Raw genomic sequence first — 23,062 nt, 5'->3', positions numbered from 1 at the left:
TGATCATGTATTTTAATTTTTTCGAGTAATGTTAGGAAAATTAATTTTTTTTAAAACCAAATTGCAAATCAAATGATGTGTTACTAATAAGAAACAAGCACATTAATCGATACTTAATTAATAATCCAATCATCTATAACTACATCATTTGGTTTAAAAAATTTGATCTATCTAACATTACTCAGCTTTTTTCAGTAAACGTATATTGCCATTGAAATTGCGATTTTCTAGATTGCATTATAACGTATATTGCCATTGAAATTGCGATATTTTGGATTGCATTATCTTCCATATCTTATTTTGGCATCTTGACCAGACAATAGTAAACATTCCATAATTATTCACATCGTCCTTTAAGAACAGCCTCTCTCCCACAAACAGGGAAAACTGTTCTCACGAATCTAATACAATTCGATCAACACTTTTTCAAGTATTCATTTTCAAGGACTCAAATACGTTTGATAAAAAACATAACAGCAAAATAATAATGCAGAATCTTTATGCTCGCTTAATGAATGTCCATATGAGCTCGTATTTATATATAGCAATGGAAAAAAATACTGAAACAAAACGAAACTGTGCCAAAACCAAACAGAAAATACGGTAACAATCAGTATCTGAAACGAAACCGAACTAAAGTTGAAACATTCGGTCTGGGAAACGCTGTGTGTGTGTGCGTATTCTAAATTATTATAGCCATCGAATTGGTTGAGTTAAAATTAATTGTTTGAATTATATATACTAGCATATGGCCAACCACTTGTGTGTGGGTGGAAATTTTTTTATTTTTTGTTTTTAAAATGAGGAGGGAGTTTTTGTTTTTATTTTTATTTTTTTAAATTAGAGATTTGTTAGGATCACATGTAGGTAATGTTTAAAAAAAAAACTGTAAAATTTAGTTTGTACAACATTACTTTATTGTTCATAATTTTATTTTGTGATAAAAGACAAAAATGTGTTTTCACCCTCTTTTGGTTGACAAAAAAAGGTTTCATGTAGTTTAGATGTAATATATAATTTTAATTGTTATAGTAAATATCGAAGAAGTCAAAAATGAAAAATTAGAAGAAAAAAAAAATTAATCATTTCATTCCAAGCATATAAGAGCATCTACAAAGGAGATGTCAAATTGTCCAAATCATCAATAACAGTAACAAAAGACAACATTAATGTTTTCCAACCGAGGAGCCAAATCTGATATGGCATGACATGGATTGACATCTCTCCCTTTTGCTACCAAATTGGACAGCACCTTCAAATTTTTTTAATTAATTGTTAAATGCTTTTTATTAATTTTTTTATTGGTTTAAACCATTATCCTTTCGTTTATTTTCATTCTCAATGCAAAGAAAATACATATGAATTATTATTTTATGTTTAAAATTTGACATATCAGTTGAAGAGTAAAAGTTTAAAAGATGCCAAAGTGTCACATAAGCCTTCAAATTTTAATTTTAGGTTTAAAATTTAACATCTTTGAAGATGGTCTAAGCATGTCGTAACTATGAATCATCAACCAAGAGATGATGAGAGTGAGCATAGGAGCAAGTCAAAAGGTATAGCCCTGGATCAAAATTTATTAAAATAATGTGACAGGAAAGTCATTACCTTGTTCTCCAAGTAAATTAAGAAGAAAAAAAGGATCCTAAAACTCTACTTCAAAGCTTGGAAACAGAATCCTAAACTGCCAATAAAAGTTGTCAAAAATATACAGAGGTTGAAAGCCCAAACACCCTAATTTAACAACGTCCCTTGAACAATGCTAGAATCTTTACATGTCTTCTTATTGTGGCCGAGCCCCTTGCACTTGCTACATTGCAGCTGGCGTTTTATTATGTCGTCTGATTCCGTCTGCTTCATCTTTGGCCGCCCTGGCGGCCGCCTGGTGGGCGGAGGGGTAACAGTAACTACTACTTGGTTTGATTCATCTGTGTGTGGTCTGTCTACATTCGGAACAGGGTGAATTGATTCTGCATAAGTTAAACGGTAACTCTCCACCGTGAAGTATCTGGAGCAGTAATCATAAGGGTTCCTGCCAATAGTTATAAAGACAGCAATAGCATGGCAGCAAGGAAGACCAGTGAGTTGCCATCCCTTACAGGTGCAATCCCAATGGTCGATGTCAACACTGTCGACAGATTCTCCACGAACCTCAAAAGTGCTACCATGTGAGAGTAACACTTGAAGTGATCGAGCAATTTCCGTTTCCTTTTGAAGATTTTCCTCCTTTGATGGTGTTAATCTTGTCACCCACTGATTGGACTCCACCCCACGTGAATAGAAGGCTTGCATCGTATTGCCTCGTAATACGTCAATCATCTGCGTAATTGGCAACTCATGCGCCTCTGATACCCAACTGTAGAACTGCTGTCCGAAGTTTGAAGTCATGTGGTTGTACCTGCCTCCTCCGCAGAATGCATTAGCCCAGTGCACTGGCTCACTTTGTATGACCCAATTGTAAGCATCCGGTGAAATATTTTTTATGTTGTCAACACTGTGCTGGAAAGCCTCCCGAGTGGGTGCATAAGCAGCCGCATAAAAATCACTTATCATGAATCGTCTTGCCTCGTGAGAAAATTGCCCCTTCAAGTCCTTGTTAAGTTTTTCAGCAAGATGCCTCAAACAATAGCAGTGGTAACATTTATCAAATACCTCGGGCAATGAATTTTTCAATCCATTCTGAAAATCTGCTACAAATGTGATCGGCTGAGATGTTGCCACTGCCGATTTCAGTTCTAGTAAGAACCAATGCCAGTTCTCATCAGTCTCAGCATCCACAATAGAAAATGCTACTGGAAACACACCATCATCAGCATCTGCAGTTGTTGCAGCCAACAAAACTCCTTGATATTTTGAGTTCAGAGGAGCACTATCAAGAAAAATTAGAGGGCGGCAACCTTCTTTGAAACCCACAATTGATGCACGGAAAGATACAAAGAAACGATGGAAGCTTGAGTCTTCCTTAGTTGCAAATGAAGCAAAACTTCCTGGATTAGTTTCTTTTATCTTCTCGCAGAAATATGGCAACTGATTATAGGCCTCTTTATAGGAGCCTTGAAGCTGCTCCCTGGCAATCTCTTTGGCACGCCATGCCTGAGAATAATTCAATTGAATCCCGTACTCTCGCTTAATGTCCTCTGCTATAGCCTTTGGCTTGTAGTTTGGGGAAACTTTCAACTTCTCTTTTATGATACTTCCCACCCAACCTCTCGTTGCCCTATACCCAGCTTTCACAGCAGCTCCTTCACATGTATGATCCGTGTTCATTTTCTTAATACAAATCAACTGGGTAGTAGACAACCTTGATGCATATATCCTCCATGGGCAATTTTGACCTTTGCATTTGACAGTGACACGGTGACTGTCATTTTTCTTATACCTATAAGCAAATCCATGCGCAATTGAAAACTTATGCAATGCTTCTCGGAATTCGCTAAAACTATTAAACCTTTGGTCCACACCGGTGATGGTGTTTTCCCACTGTTGTGCAGCCTTATGATGCTTATCATCACTGGAACAGCCAGGAACAGAAAGTGAAGGGATTTCCTGGAGTTCCATATCAATCTGGCCATCGGCATTGTCAGTATTGTCGGTATCAATTCGCGTATCAACAGGGTCGACAATAGGAACCACTGCTTCCGATACGGTTGTCCTGCTTGACCTGCATGTCCAAGTGTCTGAATTAAATTTTTATGCAAAACACATGCAGGGAATTCTTGTAACAATCCGTGTAAACAAAAATTTGATAATAAACACACTTCCATGGCCCTTGTTCCACATTGAGATTGTTCCCAAACCGAACCATATAAGATTATGCATACAGGGCAAAACACACAGAAGCAGATACCGAAATAGCAAGAAATAAGATGAACTAAAAATAAAATGTACCTACTAGCAGGCATGTTGGACAAATTTCTAATAGCAGCTTCCTCTGTCATCACAAAAACATAGACAGTGTTTGTATCCCCGAGAAAATTGACCATACGTTGCAAGTCCTTGTCTTTAGAGATCGTAATGAGAGTCTTTGTATTGCCGGGAAGGAAGTACTTGATGGACATTGTATCAGCACTACAATTAAACACATCCACTATTTCGGACTTGAAATCACCAAGCAGTGTTTTCTCATCAATGCCAATGGCATGAGCATCACCCCCAGAGTACGATAAACTTCCATCATTATTCGTCACAAATTCTCCGCCCAATTGACATATTGCTATAACCTTCTTCGCAGCCATGGCCTACCCACCCAAAAAGACATTTTTTTTTATGTTCATGCACAATAAATCATAACGAAAACTACAAATTGCTCAAAGCAGTTTACACAAGAGGGTCAAATTTCGGAGTTCATAAGAAACTAATTACACAGATTGAAGCCAAGTTCACAGTTGATAAGAAACTAAGTTCCAGCCACATTCACAAAAATAACCCTAAATTTTAAAACTTTTGCACATATCCATACCCTAAATGTTGAAATTACACAACCCCAACCTCTTATTTTGCATATAAAAAACATCAAATTTTCCATCTGCAGAAGGAAAATGTTCAGAAAAATCCTAATCCTAAATAATAATAAAAAAAAAGTCAATAAAATCGAACGTATAATTAAATGCAAAGAAAAAAATCATTTATAAAGTAAACAAAAATTAAACAATTACGCGAGAGCGGGAAACAAGAACCCTAATACGAAGGAATTGTAAATATAAACAAATATAATCGAAACCCTAGAATTTGGGGGAATTAAAAATCAAACCTTGAAGCCAGACTGAGATGAATTTCTCAGGTGAAACTATGAGAGGCCTTCAGCTTCTGAAACAGAAGAAAGTCGAAGAAGCTCCGCAGACCGATACACAAGGCGTAGACAGAGGGGCGAACCGGGTAATGACCTTGCCCTTGTAATTGGCTGCATCCGCGTATAGATGACTTTTTGTTGACTTGGCGTCATATACCGTTGATTGTTAATACTACTTCGGATTTGACTTTTTGAATGGGTGTAGAATTTGTGGTGTAGATATATTATTCTGATTGTACGGTATCCGGTAAAACGACGCGGTGTGTGTGATCGTATCGGGAATGCTGCTTTAGGAAATTTACGTGTCCAATCAGAATGACGGGGCCCACATAAAATCGACGTGGGCCTCACGTAATTGGAGAAACGATGTTTCACTGTTTAGCAATCAGGTACACCGTGTGCACATTGTATCCTGATCTTCTAATCGTCTGATTACACATATCCCGCACTTTTCATCGAGTTATGTACAGTAGGATATTGGGTTAGGTAGGATACCTCGACCATCTTATTCATAGGACACCCGTACTGTTCCACATCAATCTTATTTAGTGTGTAAAATGTGTAATAAAAGTAGTCATACTTAAAATTTCTCTTGTTAAGTACATAAAAATACCAAAAGTATAGTGTTCATTTCAAATTGTTACATGATCATATAAACATGTACACAAACACAAGGAATACCTACATGTGGAGCCATTTGTTACTCAAATTGTGAGACTCCAGTTAAACTATGGACACAACATTTCTTAAAGGTTTTATAGTTAAAATGGTCCATAAGATTTGCATAACATATCACTTTGGTCATTGAGATTGAAAATCAATCGAAATGGTCCTTGAGATTGTCCATTATCCATTATTTGGGTTATTCCGTTAAAAACTCTATTAAGTGTCTTGAAGCTTGGCTGAAAGTTTGGGCAATTTTTAAAGCTTCGTAACTCAATCGTTTCTTAACCAAATTCAGCCCATAATATATCAAAATGAAGATAGGAAAGTGTAGAATAAGATTATACCTATTTGGAAGCCCAATGGTTACCAGAGATGGCCAGAAAATAGCCTGAAAGGTGACTGGCCCGCGGGAAAATTGGGTAAACTTTAAACGTTCATAACTTATTCAATACTCAACAAAATCGAGTTATTCAAAAAAAAAAATCATACTTCTCAACAACATGAAGAGAATGGTACCTTTCTCAAGGCTAATTTGTTGTGGTATGGCCGGAAAACGGCTCGAAAGTGGCTAACTTGAGACCAAGACAGCCACTTTCGAGCCGTTTTTCGGCCAAAACACGGTGAGTTAGCCATCGAGAAAGGTATCATTCTCTTCGTCTCGTCGAGAAGTATGATTTTAGTTTTTAAATCACTTGATTTCGTTGAGTATTGAAGAAGTTATGAACGTTTAAAGTTTACCCAGTTTCTGGTGAGTTTTCCAAGTTTCCCACGAAACAGTAAAATTTCAGGTTATTTTCTGGCTATCTCCGGAAATCATTGGGCTTCCAAATAGGTATAATCTTGTTCTGCACTTTTCTATCTTCATTTTGATATATTATGGGTTGAATTCGGTTAAGAAACGATTGAGTTACGAAGCTTTGAAAATTGCCCAAACTTTCTGCCAAGAGCTCTGGCACACTTAACAGAGTTTTTAACGGAATGACCAAAATAATAGATGGTGGACAATCTTAGGGATCAAAGTAATGTGTTATGCAAATTTCAAGGACCATTTTGGTTAAAAAGCCTTTCTTAAATGAATTTTTTAATACAACAATATATTCACACTAAGAGATGGAAAAATAAATTGATATAAACTCCAAGCAATTCAAACATAAAACGTCTCATTTACAAATAAAGAGGAATACAACTGATCTACAATGACACATTTGAGTATGGGTATAGTCACGAACTTACCTACACTCCTTAGGGTGACATAGTGCATCCCGAGCCAATAATGTGTTTGTTGGAAAGGTGCCTTAAAACCAATCATGAAATGATACTTTACAAACATTTCACATGTTAAAATAAACTAGTTCAATATAAGGATAATGATTATTGTTTAAAAGTCGTCTCATTAAATGTTATGCACTTAAACGATAAATCCAAAGAATATGCAGTGAAGAGAATGTGATCTAAATAAGTTAGAAACATGAGACCTTTCAATTTCACCCATATCCTAAACATTCATGATCATAGGATTGTCAATTGAAGATTGACAATCTAGATAGATCAGTACATACTATGTCTTCTCTTCACAAAGTGACTGGTCTTGAGTCATTGGTGGCTAAGACAAGTATGTAGGTGCTCAATAGAGGGTGAGTCCACTGATTACAATCAACCAAGAGTTCTCATACTCATATCATATGAGAACTCACCAGTTGGAATAATGTAAAGTAGTCCTTTAACCTAAGACACCACAATTGTTTTATAGTCAAGTCCTTAATCTTTAATAGCTCAGTTGGTAGAGCATTGGGCTTTTAACCTAATGGTCACCCGACAACAACAAGATGCTAAATTTCAAAGCTACTTCCAGTACATGGGTATCTTTCATTGAATAGGGCCAGGTGCTCCAGTAGGTGTAAGATTTACTGTTGCAGCGATTAGGGCACCAACGACTACAAAGGAGAGTTGCAAATGAAGTGAGGCTAGAAACCCCAATTAGAAACCTTTCACCGCGCCACACAATTCGGCAGTTCAACTAAGGATAAAAAAGACTCCAATGTGTCCATCACTATTTCCAAACAAAGATCCAAATCCATGAGCTTGACCTGTACACACTTGAACTTATGTGGTATGCCGCTTCACAAGCAAGGAGCATCCATCACATCTTCATCTTGAAAACATCCCATACTCTAGACCTTGTTAATTTTAAGGTAATTTACTTGTTGCAAAATGTAAGCAGGAAGAGGTGCAACATCAAGTGTTGAGGTTTGATCAATAGGAGGAAACGTTGCCTGTTATATGTTAAAGGCATTCTATTTAAGAGTGTCCACAACAATCGTTGGGGTTAAGCTACCTAGTCATTGAGGTAAATGAGTGTATAACAAAGGATCTCTAGCCTTCAAACTGTTGAAGAAGAATACTTTAGGGCATGTTTACGCACCCGTAATCGGAATGAAAACAAGGAATCCGATTCTGATTATGGATAATTCTTGTGTTTACTACGATTTGGAGGAATCAACAGCGTGTGGGATCCACACACAAAATGGAATTCAATTCCTAAAATTAGAGGAATTGGACTCCCTCCATGGGTGAGGTATTTGGATTCCTGGATGGTGAAGGAATCAAGAATGCATTTTTTTTCTTCCTATTATGCCCTTATTCACATGATGCACAACTTCATACTTATTCGCATTATGCACAAGTCCATGCATATGCCGAAGAGAATGAACTACAATTTTGAGCAAGAAAATTTAAAGGGTAAATTACACTTTACCACCTCAGGTTTGAGGTCTGTTGCAACCTCATACAACATCTTCAAAACATTTCACTTTCATACCTCAAGTACTATTGTATTTTAATATAATACATCTGTTACATTTTCTATCAATTGATCCGTTAAGAGCTGAAATGACTACCAAATTTGTGCTACGTGGCAAAAAAAATAATTTTTTAATTAATAATTAAAAAAAAACCCATTCCCCCCCCCCCCCCCCCCCGACCACCTCCCTTTCCTCCACTCCCTTCATCTCCTTGCCATCCAAAAACCCACCCCATCCCACCCCACCCCCACCTCCCTCGCAACCCTTCACCCCACTCCCACATTCCCCGAGCCCTTTCTCCTCTTCACCCCCACCTCCTTTCTCCCTTCTCTCATTTGCAACCCCTACCCCTACCTTCCCCGAGCCTTTACTGGTTCGATACTATCCTACCTCATTACACCACCAAGCAACCTCCTACCCCCTGCTTTCAACAAGGATCATCAATACTCCTGCTCTCTCTACACAGACACACACACACATACTTGTTGCAATTTTATTATATTTAATTTTTTTTGGAAAAATCTAATGCCATGGTGGGTGGGGTTGCAGATGAGAGAATTGAGAAAGGGGGTGGGGGTGAAGAAGAGAAATGGCTCGGGGAAGGTGGGGGTGGGGTGGGATGAAGTGGGTTTTTGGGTGGGAGGGGAGGTGAAGAGAGGGAGGTGGTCGGGGGGGGGGGGAATGGGTTTTTGGATTTTCAAGTTTTTTATTTTTTATATATTAGATTTTTTTTGCCACGTGGCACAAATGTGAAAGCCATGTCAGCTCTTAACGGATCAATGAATGAAAAATGTAACGGATGTATTATATTGAAATAAAATAGTACTTGAAGTATGAAAGTGAAATGTTTTGAAGATGTTGTGTGAGGCTACAATAGACCTTAAACCTAAGGTGATAAAGTGTAATTTACCCAAATTTAAATATTAAAGTACATACTTAAATTTAAAAAAAAAACAAAAAAACAAAACAAAAGAATTTTAATGTGTCTATGAAATAAAAAAGCAATTTAAATTTTTTTTCTCACTATTATATATTATATCAAATTTTATTAAATATATATATATATATATATATATATATATAATATTTGATTTGGGACAAGAGCATTTTAGTAATCATACTGGTTTATATTCCGATTCTGCTGAATTAGTAAATATCTTTATGGAATTAATGTCATTTCTATTCCAATTCCAGAACACTTAAGTAAACAGCTTCAACAAGAATCCGATTCTAACTCCTCCTCATTCCAATTCCTCATATTTTCATTACGGTTACGTGAACGCGCCATAGGAAGTACAATTTAGAAAGTACATCCCAAATCACATTCTCCCAAATCACATTCAAAGTAATAATATAAACCAGGGAATCACATTGGATAGTGAACATGGATAAACTATCAATCAAAACATGTGATCAATAATGTTGGTATAAAGAATAGCTATATTGTATTGTAGTCCCAAACTGAATAGGTTCTCCACCTCTTCTACTTAGTTTGGGTAACCATGACATATTGCAAAGTGCTACTCATGATTTGCGGAAGCTCTGAACACCAACAATAAAAAAATTTTACTAAAAGGAGAATTAAAAGTAAGTTTCAATTCACTAGTAAGATTTCTACTAGCGCATTGCCTAGCTAATTACAAGCTAATGAGCCCTAGTTTGGTACTGAGGTGCTTTTGAAAAAAGTGGGTATTAGAAAAAGCTGGGAGCTTTTTTGTGTTTGGTAAACATTTAACTTCAGCTTTTTTTCACAATTTTAGGTGAAAAAAAGCCAAAAACACAAAGTTGCAAAACCCAACTTTGAAAAACTGGCTTTTTTTCCTTGCCCAGATTCTACGCAAACCGATTTCACAAGAGGGAGAATGGCAATCTCTAAAGCTATCTCTCTTGTTGCCCCAGATCCTGAAACCCCCATCACCAAACACGCTCATTCCGACTAAGGGTTTGTGCCTTTTTCTCCCGATTTCGATCTCGCACCGTCTGATCTCGATCATGCGGTCCTCGACGAACTTTAGAAACTGGATTTGAAAGAAGAGGGGGAGGACGATGGAAAGCCTGATGAGGTGCAGAAGCTGGATTCAATAGAGAAGGTAGAAGAGGATGAAGCTGGTGAGTGGCAGAATGTGGATTTGAAGACAGAGGATGAAGCTGGTAAGTTGCAGAAGGTGGATTTGAAGGCGGAGGAGGATGGAGCTGGTGAGTTGCAGAAGGTGGATTTGAAGGCGGATGAGGGTGGAGAGGGAGTGGAGGAAGAAGAGAAGAGTTCCGGTGAGCAATATGGACAAGATAAAGAAGAAACACTCTTAGATAAAATAATAGAATAAAAAATTATAAATATCTTAATAAAAAGGGTAAAAGTACACTCTTCGTTTATTAATAGTTTATATAAATCTTACTAATATTTGCCTACACACTTTGTGTGCATTAACACATTTTTTTAGAAAATGAGAAATAGAGAGGGGGGAGAGAGAGAACATGGGGGAGAGTGAGAGGTTTTTTATTTTTTTTAATTTTTTTTAATATTAAAGGTATTTTAACATCATCTGTAGATGAGGTTTCAATAAAAAATAGTAAAATTTGGATGTGAAATTATATTATTGCCCATCATTTTTTTTGTGTGATAAAAGATTAATTTGTCCTTTCACCCTCTTTGGTTGACAAAGAATTTCATTAATTAGTAGAGATAAATGTCATAATAAAAGAAAAGATAAAAAAATTATTATATAATATTTAACATCATATATTTTTAGGAAAACTAATGAAAAAAATTTGAAAACTTTGAGTTTTAACGATAAGGACAAAATAAAGTGTAAAGTGAATAGTACCAGGATTGACTTTTTAGTGTAAAAATGTGGTTTTTCGTTAATATGAACAATACCACGGGCTTTTTATTAAAACTCCTATTATTTTTTAGTCATTTTACACAGTCAAAGCGGTTTTACATAAAAATTTACCAAACACTTTAACATTGTTTTTTTTTGCTAAAAGAACTTTTACAAAGAAGTTTACCAAACACTCTACTACTTTATTTCATAGCTGTCTATTCTCGTAGCACAGCAGAAACAATTTTTTTTTTTAAAGTACAACAATACCAAACCAGCCATGAATCATGTGGAGTACCTTGAACAGCCGAGGCTTGAGAAAATGTCTCGTACATCCGCGTCTTTAGACCGTTCATCTTGCTACTTCCTTGCCTTTGACTCTTTGAACGGCTGAAGATTTGATTTCCCGTCCCTTAAACCCTTTGGAATTGCAATGTAACGAGTAAAACATCGTGACGGACATTTGGGGGTTTGAGTGGAGAGATGAGAAGATGACTAGTGCTGCAGTTGTAGTAGCCCTTCCTTCTCCCCCTAATCTTAACGGGTCTCTCTCTTCTCCAACTCCCACTAATAGCAGCTCGGTAATCTCTCTCTCTCTCTCTCTCTCTCTCTCTCTAACTGATGATAACAGAAATTGGTAAATTTTGCAGAACAAAAAGGATGGAATTGGAGAGCAAATGGTAAAGAAGCAGACAGGGGATGGTGGGTACAAGTGGCGCTTGGTGATTGCTTACGACGGCACCCGTTATGCAGGTTATTTCTTTCTTCCATTAAAATTTAAAGCTTTGAGCTTTGCCCTCCTTCTGCTTCAATTTTGATGTGCTTTGCTTTATTAGTCAGCGCCCAGTCTTGGGTTTTGCTAAGTATTACGTTCATGAGGAACCCAATTGCTAATATGTGACCGAAAAGTGGTTTCTTTATTTTTCAATTTTAAGTTTTGATGAGAATAGCATTGGCTAGAGCGAATGTGCTCCGTACACTTGATTTCAAATCCTTTCTCACAATTTTGATTAGTTTAAGGTATAATATCGCCCATATATAAAAGAAAAAAAGTTTCTGCGGCCAATAAACTCTGCTTAGAAATGTGATTCTATGATTATTTGACATAATGCCGTTGAGAAGGATTTTACATTTTCCTCAACTTCCAACTTTGTAAATCGAGCACCTTATAGCGATGAAGGTCATTCTTTGCTGTCAATTTTTGTAGAAAATCTGTCGTATCACCAGTTATATATAACCACGTGTCTGCCACGGATCTCTCTCATCATTTCTGTCAGTTTTAATTTTTAGGAGAAAATTTATCGTATCAACAGTTATAAATAACCACGTGTCTGGCATGAGAGATAGGCTCATGGTTGTATAGCCGGTGACACCCAAGGACCTCTCCAATTTGAGATATTTAAGACGCCCATTTCAAAAGCTCTCAACTTGATGTTAAGCTTCAACTTTCTGCATCAATCATCTCCCAACACCTCAATGAATGTTACAGGATGGCAATATCAGAGTTCCCCACCCACCGTACAGTGCTTTGTGGAGAAAGCTCTAATGAGCGCTACGAAGCTGGAAAGGAACGATCTTCATTTCGTCGGTGCAAGTAGGACGGATAAAGGAGTACATGCCTGGGGTCAGGTCGGAATTTCTCACAACAAGCATTTTCACAATCAACCATATCACAGACTTACATTCAGTTGTGCTTTCAGGTTGCACACTTTGTCACACCCTTCGGCTATGACAGCATTGAAAGCATTCACGCTGCTCTCAATGGTCTTCTTCCTGATGATATCCGAGTTAGGGAGATCAACCCTGCAGTGCCTGAATTCCATGCTCGTTTTTCAGCGAAAAGCAAGATTTATCATTACAAAATATATAACGACACTTTCATGGATCCATTTCAGCGCCACTATGCTTACCATAGTGCTCATAAGCTAAACGCCGCTGTTATGCGAGAAGCTGCAAATTATTTTATTGGAAACCATGATTTCTCTGCTTTTGTCAATGCTTCCCAGAAGGAACGAGTGCGTGATCCAGTGAAGGATATATTCCGTTTTGATGTCATTGAATTGGTAACAATCAAACCCCGAAAGATTTCTTCAACAGTAGTTGAATTTGAGAGTTCTGTGCATTGCTGTTCATTGATTGATAACTGATTCTGCGGTCATATCCTTGTTTAGGGAGTTCTTTTACGGCTAGAAGTTGAAGGCTCCGGCTTCTTATACAGACAAGTCCGGAACATGGTGAAGCATTCGTTTTAACCATTTTCGTCAAAAGTTAATGTCTTTTTAGTTCCAAGCAGCAAAAGTATAAGCATCTGCATTTTTACACCTCTGCAGGTCGCTCTGCTGATTCAAATTGGAAGAGAAGCACTTCCTCCTGATATTGTTCCCAAGATATTGGCAACACGAGATCGGAGAGCGCTTGCCAAATATACCATGTTTGCTCCACCTCACGGGCTCTGTCTTGTGACGGTCAAGTACAACGAGGCGCATCTACGGCTTCCATCCGGTTCCTTCACAACCAGTTTTGGTAGGCATTATACTATTGGCTCATGTAAGCTTCCATTCTACTAAGAATTTCACTTGTACCAACCAAACAATATACAACAAGTAATTAACTTCAATTTGTTAGTTCCCCCTCCAACAACACAGCACTTAAGAAATGGTGAATGAAAATTTCCATTAATGGGGAAATCTCCCTCGAAGATTCAAAATGATCCAACAATACAAACCCTATCACTGCACAGTAGGACATGGTTTCATGTCTCGTAAAAACGAAGCTCTATCATGCATTCCTGGTGCTTTGGGGAATACCAAGCGACGGCTTTAGCTGAACCGAGGACTTGCAGCGCATATTCAAGCGCAAAGACGGGCTCATCCACGCGTATATTCCAATCTCGGTTCTTTAGTTCAACTATGACTCCTGAATCAACCCTGAAACTGACAGGTCCACAAATCTGCAACAAATTGCAGAAATTGTTACACGCAGTTCAGAGCTAACATTCATGTCAACACCGCTCAGGTTCAACATCCCAAAGAGAAGCAATCCTAGTTACTACGATGTGCAGCTCAAGTTCAACTCACGAAAATGTAACAGGAACAAGTTTCCAAACTTAAAAACTTGCATTCTGAAATCACAAATTGACGTCTTTTCTGCTAAAATGGAAGATAAAATTAATACAAGAGAAATACCTGCTGCTGAAGAGAAAGTGTGGCATTGGGGCAAATGTCCTGTATAGCTTCCAACTTTGGCTGCTGAGAATTGAAATAATCTTTTGCTAGATGTGCAGCACCTGAAAGAAACTTAGAGCCAGAACGAAAATCCAGGCAGGCGTGAAGGCGAGTAAGATCTAGGAATAGTCTTTGGAAGTTTCCATGCTGGGCTGTAAATGTTGCTGATGCAAATATATCTGCTAGAAAGGCAGACTTAACTCCAGGAGCCCGAAAACTAAAACCTCTAAAACCCTGAGGACCATCGTCAGCAATTTGTGACCTAACCGAACTATCACCAAACGAGGCAGTCATAGCAGCACCTATGTTTGAAATAATGAATTTGAAGTATCAATTAGCAAGAGTTGCATACATCAGTTTGGCATCATAAGCATCCGCAACAAAACTACTCGACCCAACTCACCTTAAACCTAATTGTCACAGGTTTGTTAATAATGAACATAAGCAAAATTATACTGCAATTTCTGCACACAACCATCCCCTACTCTGCACCGTAAGAGTACGTTCCTAGACAAATCTGACAAAAATTGTATTCAACGGCAAAGCGCACTGGACTACCTGATCCCAATTTACGAGCAAACAGTTTTACTATTAATGCTACAACTGATTGTTTCTTTTCTAGTAAGTTCCGGAAAAAGCGTTCCTCCTTTATATAAGCAAAAGGGTGTTAACTAGTTCTTATAGAAAACCTCATCATCTTCTCCCTTCCCTAGTCCTTCCTTATCAACTAGCTGTATAATTCTGCAAATGCAGTGCCTTACCAATAATCCCTGAAGCTGAAACATGAGGATTCGAAAGGAATATATCAAATGGTTGGACCATTCTCAACTTCTGAGCATGACTCCTCCAAAGCTCAAAGTTCTTCTTAAAGGAAAATGCACTTGTGACAGACAAACCAGGAAGCAGAGTAGCAGGAACTCCATCGCTCTGACCACCGTCAAACCGCTCAGGAGTACCCGAATTATGACGTGCACATACATGATAACTGGCACCGGAGTCAGAAGCAACCGAAGCCAGATCAAGTGACATTGAGAATGGCACATCCCAATAGTTTCCGGGTTTGTCAACGAAAAGTCCCGGCCAAACTGCCTCCACTGTCAAATTATGATGAGGAAACTGCAATGTACATGATTTTTCACAGCATTACTACAAACTCAGCAACAAGGGCAAAAAACTGAGAATTTTCCATGAAAAAAAGGCACCTTGTGCTGAAAAAGTGCTTTCTTTCGAGGTTTCTTGTCATCGCCATAACCGTCCACACTCAAAACCAATGTGTCATCGGGTGTCAGCCAAAACTCAGAGCAGAAAGAAAGGGCGTACAACGACTTCTCACGCAGGTGAGTTCCAATGCTTTGCATCCACGAAGATACAGAGTCCGGCGGCGCCTCCTTCCCGCTCTTTTTCACAGCGGAGATGAACCGCTGCACATTGAACTGACCTAGAAACGTCCCGAACCTATAGAGCTTTTCAATTCGAGAATTAGTGATTCAACTTGAAAAATGCAAAAGGGAAAGTGAAGTGGATTTTGGCGGCGGCTACCAATTGTCGCCAATGGGTAGGGTGAAGACTCGCTGGAGAGTGAAGCCGTTGGCGGGGGCGTAGGAAGGGACCAAGGGGGAGGGCATGAACCGCTGCATGAAGTCGATTTGCTTGGGCCTGGAGAGCTTGGCGCCACGGGTGAGGCCCAGAGGAAGTGGGTCGCCGGGAACCGGCCGGACCAGTCCATCGAGGGTCCTCGGTGTCGACATGTCGAGGTCCCAGAAGCTGCCGTCCATTGCCCATCTCAGCTTCTTCATCTCCATTCCCAAATTGCTTCTTGTTTCAGCTTCTTCTGCTGCTTCTGCAACTTCTTCAAACCCATTTGATCTTTGACAAATTTATGAACGACAAGTCGTCTAACTTTGGAAACGACAGTGCTTCGAGTGGGATAGGTCCCATTTTGTGATTCTTTTGTGTTATTTTTTGAGAAATTTAACGAAAAGTTTCCGATACTGTTTATCTTAACGAAAAACCACATTTTTACACTAAAAAGTCAATCATGGTACTATTCACTTTACCCTTTATTTTGTTCTTTTTGTTAAAACTCAAAAATTTTCAAATCATTTTCATTAGTTTTCCTTATTTTTAATTCTTCGTTTTTATGGACCCTAACAAGCATCGACACATTACATAGAGATGCTTTACATTGGGATGGTATTGGTCCGGAGTTTTTATTTAATATTTTAGCTGAAGATGTAATTGTTACTATTAAAATTTAATAAAGTTTACTCTTTGACAAAAAAAAAAAAAAAAAAAAAAACCAAGCATCTACACATTATATTATTGAAGCGAGACGCGGTGTGGTGATACACACGTTTCGTATAAAATTCTCTCAAACAAGGCCACATAGGTGTGAGAGATTGAATTTTAACGTATAATTTTCGTCATTCGTTTGAGCCTTGGCATAGATGAAATGATAAAGGTGATGAACACCTTGGTGTCGTAAATCCGTCACAAGCCATGACCATTGGAGAAGCACTGATTACTAATTAGTAATCACACATTATTGTTATTAGTTTGAAACCTTGAAGTTGTAACGTGCCGGATCATCATACAGATCAATACTCGAGTTAGGATATTCAAATAAAAATCAATATGGTAAACTTGGCCGCCATGATCAATATTTACAACAAAAATGCAGTTCTACGACATACAGTTCACCTCGTCGTCCATGGCAGATCCATTAAACCTCGAACAGTAGTATGAATACGAATCATGAGCAAGCGTCTGCAGAAACAAAAGGCACGGCGTATAAGCGTTAGTTCTAAGGCCGTTGCCATGAAGACTATAGGATTGTGTGCGAGTGTAATACATTGCTTATTTGCATTTTCTTTACTTTGTATCACGTCTGCATAGAAATCCTGAGTTTGAATGCAGAGCGGAGCTACACCGATATGTTTTTCTATGTCAGCATTTATCGTGCAGGGTTGCACTTGAAGAAGACAGTTTCGCTTATTCTCTAACAATTTAAGCTTTGGTGTTTAGTGGTTGTCAAACACATAAAGCATGATAAAGAAAGCCGTGATAGTTGAGTTACCTGTTCCTGTGAGCGGAAATACATGAACGGTGTATAATGTAGGAAGTTGGACACCCTAGAGGTATATATATCAGCATACCTGTAAGATGAAAAGCAATTGAGAGGATCAATGTCAACGAGGACATTCATAATTTCAATTTTGACATCAGTCACAGCCATGATCAGAGTTCACATTAACGAAAGTGAACATGTCAGAAGAAAGAACATACTTCTCAATTTGCCTCATCAAATGGCTTTTATCCCAGAACCCTGCACGTGAAAGAAATCCCCACCTGATGCAAGGTGGGTTCAAGAGGTCAACTGTATGTTCATATGACAAACTTTTTCTACAAATAAAACACTAGTAGTGAATAAACAATTCCGTATTCTTTGTAAGCATCTTACCTTTTGTTGAAGAGCTCTCCATCTGCTTCTAGCATCGGAGCAATTTTCTGGTCTAGTCGTTGCATAACAATAAGTAGCTTTTGCATGCTTTCTGAGAGTTCTTGATCATCCAAGTTTGTTGCAGCAAGGGTCTGAAAGTACAGAAAAATCCAGATAAGGTTAAGAAGCACTACATCACATAAGTCTTAGATTAGGCATTCAAGGCATTCACATTGCTTATTCAATGCTGATGATTCAAAACGAAACCAATTTAGACTAATAGCTAACTAAAAACATAAGCAATGAGATCATAAGATAACTTACTTGAGCAGGACGCCCTTTGGTTTGCCTTTGTGAGGCGAGCCGAAGTTGGTTGAAAAGATCCCCTACGACCTCCTTTTGATTTATAAGATCTACTAGTGCTGCTCTATGACCCCGGCTATGAATCAAAGCACTATACTGCAGTTCAAAATTTTCATGAAACAAATTGAGGCCCTTATTAGCATTCAACAGCTCAAGTATATTAACATCTCAATTTCTAGGACACCAAATTATAAATTTAGTTCACAGTGTTTGGTCTGTGGAATAACGGAATACTTATATAAATGCGGGTTCAGTTTGTAGTCTCAATGTTTTTTTTTTCTAGGTAAACCATATTACGAGTAACGCCAAATTGTTAGTTGCATTTCCCTTTCTGAACTCTAGCATGCAAAGCGAAATCAACTGCACAAACCTCTTCTTCTAATTCTCGACAAATCAATGCTGTTCGCCATCGCAGATGAACTTTGGATTGACTTACATCGGTGTAGATATGATCACCAACGTATAATATCTCATCTCCATGGATATTTAGGGAATTCTCAACCATCTGAGCACTTCCTCCTGAATACAATCCCCCTGCAGAAAGAAGACATTTGAATGAGAATGAGATTCATAAATAGATGTCAACAAAGTATAGATGAATCGAATAATCAGATCAACGCAAAGCACAGATGAATATTCAGGCAATCCTGGCAAGCAGTGCCCCTTATTACATGCACCTAAATTCATCTACTATAGCCATGAAGACGGGTATCCTCAGGTATTATCCCTGCTCATTCACTGTATTTCTTCCGTGCATATAAAGTTCACTACAAATTATGAGTCATGACGACTAAGTCACTATCCATTGCTCAAGACTAAGAGAAGACATTATTGTCCACAGAATCACACGCAATTTTATTACAAAATTGTTTATCCTAGACACCTTAAAAGCATGTTCAACCACATACAAGATATTCAGTGCTAAACAGGCAAAAGTACCAAACTATAGCCACACTATCACCTGTTTTCGCCTAAACCCTGAAGTATAGCCATTATCACCTGTTTTAGCCTTGAAGCATGGACGCATGAGGCCCTCACCCGTCACTACCTCGTACATTGGGTGTGACATTTGGAAGAACTCTGGCTTCCTTGCAGAGACTATTACCTGCATATAAGAGTAATAAACAAAAAATCGACTCACTGCTGTTGACGCCTGGTTACAATTCTAAAGATCATAACTATTTATCAGACTTCTGTAGAGCAGAGGCCCAAAAGGAGAATTGTTATTCAATGTAGCACGAAGTTAAAACTAGACGGATGACATTTACTTACAATGTCAAATAGATCCCTCCAACCCATCTCATTGGGAAGAAATCTGTTGAAGGAATGCTGCATCATTTTGTTTGTGTAATGATAATCTGAGTTGGTAATGAGCAGAAGCTTTTTACCAGCCTAATGCACAAATAAGTCCAAGTAAATTAGGAGTTAAATAATAGCCACAGGCTATGCAAAGATGAGATGCTATAAGACATACCTCTTTTTGATCCAAAAGCGCTAGTGGCAATTCTGGATCAGGTGCCACAAACAGTTCGGGCTTAGACATTATCTCGCTCTGCATATATGCCAAAATCAGTTCATGTTCACAAACCCATATCTGATTCTTATTCAATAAACAAATACTAAACATACAAATATATTAACCTTTAGTTGACCCTCGACATGTGCCCAGAAGAGGGCTGTTCCAACAGCCTGAAATCATGTCAAGAGTTAAAAAGGAGCAAGAAAAAACCAATGCCAGAGCTCTATAAAATTGAGGCAGAGCATATTGCCTTATAGAGCCCTTTATAATCAAGTGGACCAAGTTCTGCGGCTATGGTTCCATCATCCAATCTGTCAACCATCTGAAAAAATGAAGAGTCAATATCTACATAAGTAAAATCTGCAAAATGATAGCAACAAAATGAGTCAGTTGTGTAAAAAAGTGATCTAGCTAAAACAACACCAATACCTGCATATAAGCCACAGCTTCTGAGACAGAGAACAGTGTATTAAGGAATTCCCACCGAGTTTCCTTCCGGAGGTCCACCAGTTCCCTCCCGTACATCTCACTTCAATGGAAAGAAAGTTAGGCCACACTATAGAATATACTACTCCAGCTTTTTCCCAAAATGATATTCTAAGGAGCTACATGCTTGACGAACCTAGCCGCATACGCAAAGTTACAATACAAGGGCAGACCAAGTATACATATGATATATAGTTACATTCATTTGGAAAATCTTATTGTTAGTTATAACAGAAAAGAAAACTGAATTTGCATTTGCAGTGCGAGACTAAACATAAATCCATGGGCTGACACTATACGTGAGTCACATTCTCCATTGTTTCTCTATAATCAGAATAAAAGGTTCCAAGGGTACCTTATAGCTCGATTAGACAGCATGGATGTGCCATGCATAGCCCTCTTAACATAACCAAATCGATCAGCCTTCACCAAGTTTCCGTTCTCTTTGTCTATGACGAGGCCTCTAATAACCTATATGAAAAGATAGAACAAAGGTGGGGAAGAAAATAGTAAATTGAAGATCTGCTGGCTTGCATAAATGTAAATACTCGTTAAATTTTCACCAAGTTTATAGATGGTACCAAGTCAGGGTCAAATGCAAGACCGTCAACAGGGAAGCCCACTTTCTTCAAATTTTCCATACAGTAATCATAAGCTCTCCCTTCCCAAGCCTGCAAGATACAAATCCATGTCAGACAATCCACAATTCCACCTCCTCCAGCACCAGCAGTAACCAGAATAGTAATGGTTACTAATGCACTCTGGCTCCAACACTGCCAATGCAAAATTATACAAAAACAGAAACTGATGAAACTTACAATCACGTTATAATGCATCAAGGTGTAGTCCATATCATATCCGATGGCACTGATTGATCGGAGATTCAACGTGCGGCTACAGAAAATGCCACGAGGTGATTGCCTGGACGAAAAAGGGCTCTGCACATAAAAGTTCTGGTAAGTTCGATGCACAAGTACCACCATAAGCAAATGATCAGTGCGACATTCACTGGAACAAGACCGGTGAATTAAACACTCATTCAAACATTGTAAGCTATTCAATTTGGGGTGCAGATGGCTAAAACTATAGTGCGAAGATCGAAAATTGTCACTTGAAAACAAATGTATGCAACAAAAAGATTAAATAACAGCACCCGAATACCCAAGTCTCTGAGCAAGTCTCCAGCTTCTTCAGCCTCCACTCTGGCAACTTCCTCAATCGGCCCTTTCAAAGTTACATCACCATCAATTCCTACGCGGGTTTTCGAAAAAGATCAAAACTTTACACATTGCAGGCTAATGCAGTTGCAGTTTCACAAGTGGGAAAATTGAAAGAGTGAACTGGAATTTGGATAGGGGAATAATAAAAAGTTACCAAAAGCTTGGAGATGCTCCATCTTCACATTCAAATCCCCTTTGGTTTTCTCTCCCAAGTAATCCACTTCGTACTTGCTCGACGAAGTCAACGAAAACGCTGACTTCTCGTCAACGCCGCCACCGCCGCTGCTGCAGTTGCACGTCATTCCATGATTCCGGAGCAAATTCTTGCTGCTGATGAAGTTCTGGGACATGGGTCGGATTCGAAACGGGGTTCTGAGAGAGCTGGAAGCCGCCATTGAAACAGGGGTCTCTCTGAAAACTGAGAATTTCCCCAACGCCTCGGACGCGTACATCTCTAAAGCTGAAAGCTGGGTCCTTGCAGTTGCAGTTGCAGTTGCAGTTGCGGAGCGCGAGAGGAGTAGAAGAAGAGTGGAATCTGAAAATATCTGATAATTTTAAGTCTCGTACAACGACAGGAAAAGCACTGGTGCAAGTGAAGGTTTGCTTTTTAAGTGTTTTGTGGAAGAGATTGATTGGTTTGTCGCTCAGCTGCTGCGACCGCTGTCGGGTCTATCGAGGCACCACCGCCAGAGAATTTTTATTTTTAGCTTTGGCTTGCTTAACCTTACTAAAATTATATAAACATGTCTAAATTTTCGAAGATATTCAATGTCCATTTCACAACGTGTCAAAAACATGTTGTATTATCTTATGACGTTTTATATAAAACTTCTTTTTCATCAAAGCAAATAAGTGAAATTTAAAATCGTGATTTCTTCTAACAAAGTACTTACATAATATTCATAAGAATAGAAATTACATTCACACGAATTTAAAATCAAACTACTCACATTCCAAGAGCAGAGAATTAATAATCATCATCCTAGTAGAACGAGGATACCTTAAAACAAAACATAATTAATCACTTGAATATGAAGTTCATATGCAACGTAAATTATTTATGCATAATCATTTTTTTTCTTCTTTTGGATTTTTTCAATCATGAGGCCCATCACATATTTTTCTCAGGTTGGTCAACTGCTATGAGTGATAATCTGTTTTAAGTTCCAAAACCTTTTCATAATCATCCTAGGTCTGTTTTTTGTTTAGGATACAAGCAACACTTCGAATACAAGACATTGTGTGCAGGAGTGAATGTTTTTAATCTTTTTTTTTTTTTTTTTTTTGTTCGATTGTTAATCACCTATTTGAACTGCACATCACTCTATCGGAGTTACTAATCAAATTGTTTGCAGCTGCAACACAATTATGCTTAACAATCCACCATAATTAAATGTATAAGCAAATGATTATTCAACAATTTTGCCAATTCACTGTCCCAAGAATGAGTATTAAACTCGCTTTAGTTCATCGTGTTCGCCATCACACTGGCTGGCTGGTGCATTGACCTCCATGAAATTTTCAGAATCTACAAAAACATTACAGGGAGCAATCTGGTGAATATCCTATTCCGCACTACTTGGGGATTTCCTGAGGGTCTAAAACCCCAGTCCTTTTTGGAGGCCAAATACCTTACTTTCTCTACCATTTCAATGTATGTCGTTCCAATTAAGAGCCAAATTTTGAACAGACAACCTTTGGTCAAGTTGGACAGTTCTCCAAGTAATGTTTGG

The 23,062-nt window shown here is 38.3% G+C and overlaps 5 protein-coding genes across 8 annotated transcripts; 2 read left to right on the top strand and 3 right to left on the bottom strand.

Moving 5' to 3' along the window:
* Window positions 1–1,559: 1,559 nt before the first annotated feature.
* LOC137731655 (uncharacterized) lies at window positions 1,560–4,867 on the bottom strand. Of its 2 annotated transcripts, XM_068470832.1 has the most exons (3): window positions 4,751–4,867; window positions 3,889–4,238; window positions 1,560–3,661 (listed from the first exon to the last, which is right to left on the bottom strand). In XM_068470832.1, exons 2-3 carry the CDS (start codon window positions 4,233–4,235, stop codon window positions 1,735–1,737), a joined length of 2,274 nt encoding a protein of 757 aa, XP_068326933.1. In that variant the 5' UTR covers window positions 4,236–4,238; window positions 4,751–4,867; the 3' UTR covers window positions 1,560–1,734. The 2 variants fall into 2 exon arrangements, with proteins under 2 accessions (XP_068326933.1, XP_068326934.1); XM_068470833.1 differs by lacking the exon at window positions 4,751–4,867 and having other exon boundaries at window positions 3,893–3,997.
* LOC137732621 (uncharacterized) lies at window positions 4,768–10,580 on the top strand. The gene is made up of 2 exons (XM_068471928.1): window positions 4,768–4,875; window positions 10,272–10,580. The coding sequence occupies exons 1-2, from the start codon at window positions 4,768–4,770 to the stop codon at window positions 10,578–10,580; spliced, it is 417 nt and encodes a 138-aa protein (XP_068328029.1).
* Window positions 10,581–11,330: 750 nt separating this feature from the next.
* Window positions 11,331–13,761, top strand: LOC137731581 (uncharacterized). 2 transcript variants are annotated; one of them, XM_068470727.1, is made up of 6 exons: window positions 11,331–11,659; window positions 11,729–11,831; window positions 12,568–12,707; window positions 12,779–13,141; window positions 13,250–13,312; window positions 13,409–13,761. In XM_068470727.1, exons 1-6 carry the CDS (start codon window positions 11,570–11,572, stop codon window positions 13,643–13,645), a joined length of 996 nt encoding a protein of 331 aa, XP_068326828.1. In that variant the 5' UTR covers window positions 11,331–11,569; the 3' UTR covers window positions 13,646–13,761. The 2 variants fall into 2 exon arrangements, with proteins under 2 accessions (XP_068326828.1, XP_068326829.1); XM_068470728.1 differs by having other exon boundaries at window positions 11,512–11,622.
* On the bottom strand, window positions 13,727–16,121 carry LOC137731580 (protein TRIGALACTOSYLDIACYLGLYCEROL 4, chloroplastic-like). Its single transcript, XM_068470726.1, has 5 exons — window positions 15,842–16,121; window positions 15,505–15,757; window positions 15,064–15,418; window positions 14,264–14,604; window positions 13,727–14,028 (listed from the first exon to the last, which is right to left on the bottom strand). Exons 1-5 carry the CDS (start codon window positions 16,102–16,104, stop codon window positions 13,831–13,833), a joined length of 1,410 nt encoding a protein of 469 aa, XP_068326827.1. The 5' UTR covers window positions 16,105–16,121; the 3' UTR covers window positions 13,727–13,830.
* A 706-nt stretch (window positions 16,122–16,827) lies between these two features.
* On the bottom strand, window positions 16,828–21,911 carry LOC137731846 (uncharacterized). Of its 2 annotated transcripts, none has more exons than XM_068471086.1 (17): window positions 21,484–21,911; window positions 21,263–21,360; window positions 20,928–21,047; window positions 20,691–20,780; window positions 20,465–20,580; window positions 20,053–20,152; window positions 19,874–19,945; window positions 19,746–19,793; window positions 19,579–19,656; window positions 19,377–19,496; window positions 19,104–19,209; window positions 18,541–18,638; window positions 18,066–18,200; window positions 17,763–17,893; window positions 17,588–17,650; window positions 17,379–17,457; window positions 16,828–17,068 (listed from the first exon to the last, which is right to left on the bottom strand). In XM_068471086.1, exons 1-17 carry the CDS (start codon window positions 21,779–21,781, stop codon window positions 16,985–16,987), a joined length of 1,836 nt encoding a protein of 611 aa, XP_068327187.1. In that variant the 5' UTR covers window positions 21,782–21,911; the 3' UTR covers window positions 16,828–16,984. The 2 variants fall into 2 exon arrangements, with proteins under 2 accessions (XP_068327187.1, XP_068327186.1); XM_068471085.1 differs by having other exon boundaries at window positions 18,475–18,638; window positions 21,484–21,910.
* Between the last annotated feature and the right edge of the window lie 1,151 nt (window positions 21,912–23,062).

The sequence above is a fragment of the Pyrus communis genome, chromosome 4 (genome assembly GCF_963583255.1).
Source record: "Pyrus communis chromosome 4, drPyrComm1.1, whole genome shotgun sequence".
Lineage (NCBI taxonomy): Eukaryota > Viridiplantae > Streptophyta > Magnoliopsida > Rosales > Rosaceae > Pyrus > Pyrus communis.
The sequence above is the reverse complement of the archived record's forward strand: the minus strand, read 5'-3'. Positions and strand labels throughout refer to the sequence as shown.

Excerpts from the sequence above, each read along its gene's own strand:
- LOC137731655 (XM_068470832.1), bottom strand. The coding sequence starts at position 4,235 with ATGGCTGCGAAGAAGGTTATAGCAATATGTCAATTGGGCGGAGAATTT. Across the intron at positions 3,662-3,888 it reads TCCAACATGCCTGCTAGTAG|GTCAAGCAGGACAACCGTAT; the intron begins GTACATTTTATT and ends TTGGACATGCAG.
- LOC137732621 (XM_068471928.1), top strand. The coding sequence starts at position 4,768 with ATGAATTTCTCAGGTGAAACTATGAGAGGCCTTCAGCTTCTGAAACAG. Across the intron at positions 4,876-10,271 it reads TAGACAGAGGGGCGAACCGG|AAACTGGATTTGAAAGAAGA; the intron begins GTAATGACCTTG and ends GACGAACTTTAG.
- LOC137731581 (XM_068470727.1), top strand. The coding sequence starts at position 11,570 with ATGACTAGTGCTGCAGTTGTAGTAGCCCTTCCTTCTCCCCCTAATCTT. Across the intron at positions 11,832-12,567 it reads CGACGGCACCCGTTATGCAG|GATGGCAATATCAGAGTTCC; the intron begins GTTATTTCTTTC and ends TGAATGTTACAG. Across the intron at positions 12,708-12,778 it reads GAGTACATGCCTGGGGTCAG|GTTGCACACTTTGTCACACC; the intron begins GTCGGAATTTCT and ends TTGTGCTTTCAG.
- LOC137731580 (XM_068470726.1), bottom strand. The coding sequence starts at position 16,104 with ATGGAGATGAAGAAGCTGAGATGGGCAATGGACGGCAGCTTCTGGGAC. Across the intron at positions 15,758-15,841 it reads CTACCCATTGGCGACAATTG|GTTCGGGACGTTTCTAGGTC; the intron begins GTAGCCGCCGCC and ends AAAGCTCTATAG. Across the intron at positions 15,419-15,504 it reads AAGCACTTTTTCAGCACAAG|TTTCCTCATCATAATTTGAC; the intron begins GTGCCTTTTTTT and ends TGTACATTGCAG.
- LOC137731846 (XM_068471085.1), bottom strand. The coding sequence starts at position 21,781 with ATGTACGCGTCCGAGGCGTTGGGGAAATTCTCAGTTTTCAGAGAGACC. Across the intron at positions 20,153-20,464 it reads CTGTCTAATCGAGCTATAAG|TGAGATGTACGGGAGGGAAC; the intron begins GTACCCTTGGAA and ends TTTCCATTGAAG. Across the intron at positions 19,657-19,745 it reads ATGTCGAGGGTCAACTAAAG|AGCGAGATAATGTCTAAGCC; the intron begins GTTAATATATTT and ends GCATATATGCAG.